At 34.5% G+C, this 8,843-nt stretch overlaps 1 protein-coding gene across 1 annotated transcript; it reads right to left on the reverse strand.

Moving 5' to 3' along the window:
* Window positions 1-416: 416 nt before the first annotated feature.
* On the reverse strand, window positions 417-6,353 carry LOC134821398 (uncharacterized). The gene is made up of 9 exons (XM_063832138.1): window positions 6,345-6,353; window positions 5,982-6,044; window positions 5,362-5,544; window positions 5,116-5,229; window positions 4,808-4,918; window positions 4,423-4,551; window positions 4,208-4,291; window positions 1,691-1,754; window positions 417-424 (listed from the first exon to the last, which is right to left on the reverse strand). The coding sequence occupies exons 1-9, from the start codon at window positions 6,351-6,353 to the stop codon at window positions 417-419; spliced, it is 765 nt and encodes a 254-aa protein (XP_063688208.1).
* Between the last annotated feature and the right edge of the window lie 2,490 nt (window positions 6,354-8,843).

The raw sequence follows: 8,843 nt of genomic DNA on the forward strand, positions 1-8,843 counted from the left end.
AATATCTTTAAAAATTATGATCGAAACACTTTTACTAACTTAAACCACACTAAATAAAAATGTACAATATTTTAAAAGTACAATGTATAATGTTATTCCAAAGCACTTTCCATGAAAATTAAAATGTTTTAGAAACTTTCAAATTAGCAATTGTTTAAGTCATAAATGAAATGTATTCAGAAACTGTTACATGCTAATTAAAATAAGAGATGATATTTGAAAAATTATTATCATGTATCTTTTTTACTGTGCGGCACTCAGCCTGTCATTCCGCCGAATCTCTATTTGTTTAATATGAACATAATTTATAGCCTGGGGTCCCCAGGTAAGTATTTTTCATTTTAAGATTGTTTGGGTGACGAGAAAACTAAATTGAAATAATTATAACGAAATAAGTTTGAGGTCACGATAAAATTCTAAATAACTGAAATTATGAGTTAAAACAACTGATAATATTCAAATAATGTATAACATTAATCACAATAAAATATTACACAATTTGATATGAGTTAAAACAAATAATGATATGCAAATAGTTAATAACACTAATAATTAACCTATAATTTTAAAATTTATGTGTTATAAAGAACAATAAATTAAAATTCTACTGCAAATTAAATTTAAGGTCAAGACAAAATACCAAAAACCCAAATATTAGTTATATTAGGTACCTGGCACGCTAATCCCAATGCGCAGCGCTCTTTTCGAGCTTCTCGCATTATATTATAACTATAAGTACAGTGAGAGTATCGAGTAATAAACTGGCAAGCTAGGTAAGAATATATTAGTTATAACGTACTAACGTATAAGTAAATTAATGCTATTAAATGATATACGTGGAGTTTTCAGCAAACGTATTTATCGCCAAAAAGTCACGTACTTTGATTTTCAGTGAAGGACATGATATGCAGATGTTGGTTAGCTATTAATTTAATTTAGCGCGACTTGTGTAAATATCACCGCTTTGGTAATCTATTGTCCTCTTGAATTGTCCCTCAGTTATCTCGTATTTATTTCCCCTCCTGTTTTTCCACGCCATGAACGACTCACTGGGATCGAGATCTTTTTTCATTTTCGTACTCAATTTTTCAGCGTCTCTTTTAATCTAAGTTTGAGATTCTTATTAGTAAAAATGTATAACTTTAAAGGCAACAATCAGGTGATAAAAACTTGACAACTTATAGTTATAGCTGTAAATTAACGTGAGCATTTGGCCTGTTAATATTAATTTTATGGCCGAGTGGCTCAGTTGGTAAATCTTCATGCTTGCTAATCGCGAGGTACCAGGTTCGAATCCCAGCTGAGCTACCAGCCATGTGCATGGGGTGAGCGCCGTTGACGCTCAGTTAAGGATTCCGAGTGATATATACAGCCCCCGGTCCACTCAGCCGAATACTCGAGAAATCGGGTGTGAGGGTTAAATGAGGAGCTACCCAATCCCATTGCAGCAAAGTCTCGGGCGAAGAAAGTATGGTACACAGTACACACTACCTTAACCGTCACTGGCCTAATGCACAATTAAATCTTTCGGCTTCCTGTAATTGGCTGGTTACACTTGTAATGTGTAACAATGTGGCTGTTGGAATGTCCGAAGTAAAATAAGTGTTAGATAGATTTTTAAAAATCTTTGTCTGAATTCTAAATGATCTTACCAATTTCGTAATCCTTTTGTTAAGGTCTGCATTTGTACCTTCATTTGCCATCCATGATGTCATTAAAAGAAACTGCCCCACACGCTGTAGTGTCTTTTCGATCTGAACAATTGGTTTAATAAATTTTTGAAAAACTACATTATGTATCTTTTTCGAGAGCTAAGCTCATCTTACTATATATAAAGCGAGACGATGTATATATATATACCTGCTACCTTATCCCCACGTCATGTTATAGGAACCATGTTGTAAAATACATACCCTTTAGAGTGGCGAGGCGGGTGAGACAGAACAACAGTGAAGACACTAACTTCTTGGAGCGGAGAGAGGTCTATACACGTTACCTTCTAGCCCGAGGTTACCATTCCAGTATTATAGAAGATGCCTTTAACAAATTTAGTGATATAGCTAATAGGAAAAACTTGTATACCCTTAAAGACAAGGATGAGTCGACTACCTGTTTAATACCCATGGTGATGGATCAAAATCCAGCACTTCCCAACATGGGGGGGGGGGGGGGGGGGGGGCATTATCCATAAGTATAAGCACCTTCTCAATCTTGATCCGGCCCTGAAGAAGCTGGTACGTGCGGACAGTGTATTCGTGAGTCATCGAAAGAATCAAACTATCGGTGGTATGCTTCATGTACACAATAAGTATCGTGCTAGTGGAACTTTAAACTGTGATAATGAGAGAGAAACAACTGCAAGTCAGATCCAGGAACCAGACTCCGAAAGTCTAAGGGCGGTTCCCGGGGTTGTCGACCCAGGGTGCCATGCTTGTGGTAAATGCTATGTTTGTAAGCAAAATTTCCTGTCCCCCTGTTCCAACTTTAGTAATCACCATTCTAAACAAGTTTTCTCTATAACTAAGTATATATCTTGTCAGAGTTACAACCTCATTTATTTGATGGAGTGTAAGACTTGTAAACAGTCGTATGTCGGTTATACTACCTCAAATCTCCCTAAGCGATTCTCTAACCATAAGAGTCACATAAAGAAAGGTATAAGAAGTTGTAAATTAGTTAACCATTTTTAGATATTGATCATGGTTTAAATTTTAGTACCATAGCCTCCTATAATTCCTCACTTAGTAAGCACCTTTCTGTCATTATAGTAGACGCTTTAGTATTTGAGCCTAATATTGGTAAATCAGACAAAGAAAAGGCTATGGAAGCTAGAGAGGGGTTCTACCAAACCCAATTGAAAACCCTTGGACGGTTTGGGGGTATGAACACCCTTGATAGTAACCATATATACTTTTTAAGTCTCCGGAGCTTAGTTTTAGTTTTTGTATTTGTAGATTTTATTTAGTATATATACTAAATAAAATCTACAAATCCAAAAACTAAAACTAAGCTCCGGAGACTTAAAAAGACTGTAAAATTTATACTAAAGTAAAAATGCTTTACGCACGTCTCTGGAATAATGGTATATATACCATTATTCCAGAGACGTGCGTAAAGCATTTTTACTTTAGTATAAATTTTACAGGTTTTTTTTGTGACTTTAAATGATTTTCCGAGAATCAGTTATCAGTATTTAGATATGAGGTAAGATAAGAGTATATTTTTAACGGCTTTCAGTTTCTTTTAAAAATTTCCGTTCATCAGATTTTCCCACTGCTTTTAGTTTGTATTTATTCTCAATTGTATATGATTTGTATTTGTTATAGTTGCTTTAATGATATAATTTCTCAGAATTGATGTAAATAAATGTTGCAAAGACTTACGAAGATCTAATCACAACCGCTTTCTTTTATTGTGTAGAAGTCCAGCCACGAAATATATATATATGGATCCGTACCATTTTACTGACACCACGGCACCAACTTTAACGCGACTTTCCGCAAAAACCTTCAAAGATATACAACTGAAAATTGTTTCACTGGGTCAAATGCTTTAATGGCCTCCAAATCAGCATGAAAAATCAAAAAATCAAAAATTGGCCAAGAAATAGGAGTTTTAGAGCCCAAAATTTGGACCCCCAAGTGGTGTCAAAAACGCGAATTAAATAAGTAATAATTATTTTAGTCTCTTAAGTCTTGACACCATTTTAAGGTTATACGGGTTCCTGCTAGTATAATAAAAGTAATACTGACATGGTACCTTACAGTTCAGAATACATAAGTAGACTAGTTTCAGAAACACTTTTACGAATTCTACTTAAGTCGACCATACACTTAAGTGCCATTTAAACGTTTTTTCGGAAAGGACCCCCAGGTATAAGATCCTCTCAAATCCTTAGGTACAATTTCAGTTTTGGAGAAGCATTTAAATATGTTTCAAAAGTAGCGATATAAGCTGACAACAGAAGTCTGGAAACAGTGTTTAAACTAAAGGGTCGTTCACATATTACGTAACCAATTTTTGGTCAATTTTTAACCCCCCCCCCCTCCGTAATCAGTTTTACACATTGACATAGCTATTGTGTCAAAATTACACTAGCGTCATCTTTCCAAACCCCCTTCCCCCTCGGCTGATTACATAATATGTGAATGACCCCTAGTATTACTATTAGTATTACTGGATTACTACGTATAAGTCTTGCACTGACCTCATCCAATAAGCAGAGGTGGTCACTTGTAGTTCGGAGTGTAACAGCGTACTGGTTTGAGAGTAGGGCCCAGTACTTTAATATCTGAAATGAGGTAAAATTTGATTTCTACAAACAAATTACATACTAGCACATTATATTTGGGTAATATTAATTAGATTTTGAGTAGATTTTGATCAAATTGAACACACGACATTTGTTAACGTAATAATTACCTTAAAATGACAAATCTTAATGTTTTTCCTTGAGGCTAAGGTACCCTTGGTGTAGTAGCTTCGAACTTCTCCATTTCCGTTTAAAGACTCTATCATAGCTTCAGATGGAGTGACGAGCACAATATCTTCCTGAAATTAAATAATCAAGGACTTCTTATATTCCTATTAGTCAGAAAGTAATTGACCAAATACTTATAAATCAATTAGCAAAAATTAACTGGAAACTTAAAGACTATTTTCATCATTTCTTAAACCTTATGAAAAGCACTGTTAGAGGTTCAGATGACTATTATAAGCTTGCATAATTAGTCTAATTATTATAATTAGTCTGCGCTTTATCATTCTAAACTAAATCATGTACATTAGTAAAATAAGTATAACTCACCCACCCCAGCGAGTCCTGTGGCTGAAGTTTAGTCATGTGGTCCATAAATGTGAGTAGTTCCTCGAAGCAGTTCCTAGTGTCTCCCTCGCTCGTTGTTTTGAGTTCTCGAAGCTGAGATAAGAGCTCATCTTTATTGAAGATTATGGAATTTCAAGTGTCAGTATCAAAAGAAATAATTTTACAATTGTGTACTATAATAATCAAATCTAATAAAAAATTAAGCAAAGGAACGGAATTAAGTGTGATTGTGGACAAAAGTGGTACTGGCGAAAATAATAGGAATTTATTTATAATAGGACTAGTATTACTTGTTGGAGATAAAAGTGTAGTTTCTCGGTCATTCTTATGTGGCTTTGAAATACTTCCTCGTCATGCCGGGTCCTTGAATTTGGATCCAAAAAATCATTGTCTGATATTACTTTCTGTGGACTGGATGTTAGAAAATATACAAGTCTCAATGGATAAGTAATTTGTATTTTAAACTTAGTTTAAAACATGAGGATACAGCTGTTCTGACTAAAAACTGTATTGTTGTTGGTAGGTTTTATATTCACCGTTATAATTTTGTCGTAGGTGACTTTTAAAGTGTGACTGAAATTGATCCCATTATCTGGTACTGGTAGTGGTAGGAAATCGTTTGCCGGGTCTGTAAGTTTATTCAGATATTCTCCTATCTCTTTCCATTGGAGCTTGGATCCGCTGGTCTGGACAGTCTGGAGAGCGGGAAGCTGCTGAAACTGGTGAAGAAAACTAATTGGTAATTATAATTAATTAGTAATTATGAAAACTTTAATCTATAAAGAGCGCTTAATTTAAGTCAACCCAGTTTTAGAAGATGCTCTGTTCAAACAAAATGTTTAAACTTGTCTTGCACCTTGATTTGTGAAAGTTTGTTTAGTTTGCCAGTTGGGTTGGGTGCAGGATCGTCAAAAAAGATTTGAAATTTGTGGTCGATATTTGTTTTAGCTTTTTAATGGGGGTTTTTTATTTTAATTATTGGAAGCATTGACATGGTAAGGTAGGTTGGGCTGAGAAATTTTCAGTGCTGACACGCTGACAAAACAAAATGTAATTTTTAGATCTTTAAGAAGGATCACATAAAAATAAAATTGTGAATATAACCTCACGTAGCGGTAAAAAATAATAATTTTCTAATAAATTTGGTATAACTTACATAGAAACGAAGAACCAAACAAAGCATCCCACTTTGTAGTTTGCATTCACTTTCATCGATCAACTGAGAATCGAGATGTTATGATGAATTGAATATGGGATCTTTCACTTGTTACGTAAGCCAGCCTAGGTAAGGAAATGAGAGTTTGGCAAGACGCTTTAACACTATACTTATAGTTATTTTTAGTGGCTTACAAAGGGGTAGGGGTTTAAAATGGCTAAAATCTGGCTTACACAATACACAATTTAATGTCGAGAAATTTGTATTTTCCTTAAATGATTAGCTTAAATCAAATAAAAAATGTTTGTTCCTTAATTAAAACAATAAAATAAATTACGCAAGTAATCAAGAAAAAACACTAACATCCGTCATATGTCCAGTTATTTTTCTTTGAACCTCAGGCTTATCTTTGCTATCAAGTCCGAAAAGTTTCGGGGTATCCACCAAAATGTTCTGAAAAATGCTCCAATTATTAATGATATACTTATCAATCTAGTATAGCGTCAAGCCTATAAAGTATGTTAACCTAGTATGTTAACCTATAAAGTATGTTAACCTATTCTTTCGTGATACTGCATCGCATTGTGCAGCCCATATTTGCGGCTGCGCAGTCATAGAAAATACGAACGGTTGACGGTAGACCATATGAATTTTGCTTTTATTTTTCGAAATTGTTGTTAATGGCGTAACAAAATCATTTCGTACCTGACTACGTTTTATGAAGTGTGATAAGCCTTGGTGATTAATCTCGATTGGGATTTCCATGCATGCAGATAAGGTGCTGAACAAACCTGAGATAGGAATTTATAGATGCTTTACCGAACACAAAATATATAATTACATAGCCAGCCAATAGAATTTCAATCATTGATACGAAGGCCATGTCAGCCTGCAGTACTTGTAGGTTTTTCTGACAAACAACCAATCAACCTTTAACCAATTTCTGCACTTCAATCATCCTAGCTCTATGCGAATGATAAACAGTAGGATTCGTATGGTTTGGGTTCGTTCACATATTACTTAATCAGCTGAGGGTAGAGGGGATTTCCAAATGATTACGCGTAATTTTGACACAATAGCTATGTGTAAAACTGATTGCGGAGGGGGGAGGGGTTAAAAATTGTCCAAAAAGTGATTATGTAATATGTGAATGACATCTTAACAGTAACTGAATTGTATAAAAAATGGTTCGCATTATCATTGATTTCATTGAAACAAATAATTAACTTACCAAATAAAAGTCTAGAAGTTACATATGGCATGACGAGATGATTCGCTGTTAAATGACGAGTATATAACGTTAGTTTCAAACTCAAAGACCATTTAAATTACAAAGGGGTCGGGGCATAAGTCAGTAAGGGTAGATATAAATTTCGATTGTAGTTGGAGGCAATGTCCTTTCAACATTAAATTGCTTATAGTTTCACTCGTTCTGGTAAACATGCTAGCAAGTCCATTTTTGGATAATGCAATAGCTTATTAAAATATGAGTTGAGGCATATATGCCTGGATTAATTGATATATGGAATGATCACTTAATGATCATTAATAAGTGATCTGGAATAAGTGATACGAAACGAAGTTAAGATAACGGTGACAATTTGTTGATTTTGTCGACAAAATTGATTCAAATTAGATAGTCCAGGTCGTCAGATCACGATGAAGCCAAACCACCTGAAGCTTAAACAAAAATAATGGACGCGGAGCAAGTGATTTCCCCCGAAAAATAACCATAAAAACTACTATTTTGGAAAATTGCTTTGCAACAATGAAGCAAATCAGCAATTTAAATAAGCAAGTAAAGACGTGAAAGTTATGGTCTAGGTTGAGGTTCAAGGGTAGGAACTAAAATAAACTTCGACCAGCGAGGACCCAGTTTCTACTAAGCTATAAAACGACGTGCTAAAATCTCAGTAGCACAATTCCAGTGGCTCCTTCCACTGGTTGTAAGTTATTGTTGATCTGCTGAGCTTGCAGAACTTGTGCACAATCCTGCATCTGTGCCTATTTAAATCCCTGTAAATTGCTCAATTAATTGTTCGACCCGCCTTTCGGAGATTATTTGTGCGTAATTATTATTACGTATTGTATGGAGGGCAATGATCCGACTTGTTTGCGAAATTTTGAGCTTTTCTCAACCTTAATTTGGTAATTGTTGTCGTCACTTTGCTTTTGACGTAATATGACAAAGTGAGCTATTATTTCCAAACCATAATTTAGATCAAAGTTGTTGATGCTGTAAGTTATTATATAGTTTTAAGTTTAGAAATTCAAAATAATTGATAAAATCTGGTTCACACGCTTGAACCCTTTGGTAGCTCAGCTTCATTTGATAAAGAAATATCCGGAAAATATTCCCAAATTTTCCATTGATGACCATATGCGATGATATGAATATGTATAAGGCACCTTTCAATTCTTGTACAGGTAGAGTACGCGTAATCAGGTCCATGATTTGAAATACATTTTAAATTTTCGATTATATGATCGTGCAGTGCGATTCTATTCAACCTATTTGACTGAATGATAAATGAATCGAAATTTAAATGGTGCAATGAAAATCATACCACGCACCAGACAGTCTTAGCAAACAATTGTTGCACAACTTCGAAAATCAAAAGTTACTAAAAAATTCACTGATGTAAAAATTAAAAAACCTTGACATTCAGTAATATATCTATATTATATTTTAAACTTGACGAAATCTCACCGGCAACGGGGACAAAAACAATGAAAATTAACCAAAAAATTACCCCCTTGACGTAACCAATTTTAGCTCACAATTGGGGCTTTTACTAATTCGCTCGCCCAAAAATTATCACGTGACTTTGGTTTTTATGGTTTTGCAGCCGAACAAAACGG

This window comes from Bolinopsis microptera, chromosome 9 (genome assembly GCF_026151205.1).
Source record: "Bolinopsis microptera isolate Bmic1 chromosome 9, MBARI_Bmic_1.0, whole genome shotgun sequence".
NCBI classification, from domain to species: domain Eukaryota; kingdom Metazoa; phylum Ctenophora; class Tentaculata; order Lobata; family Bolinopsidae; genus Bolinopsis; species Bolinopsis microptera.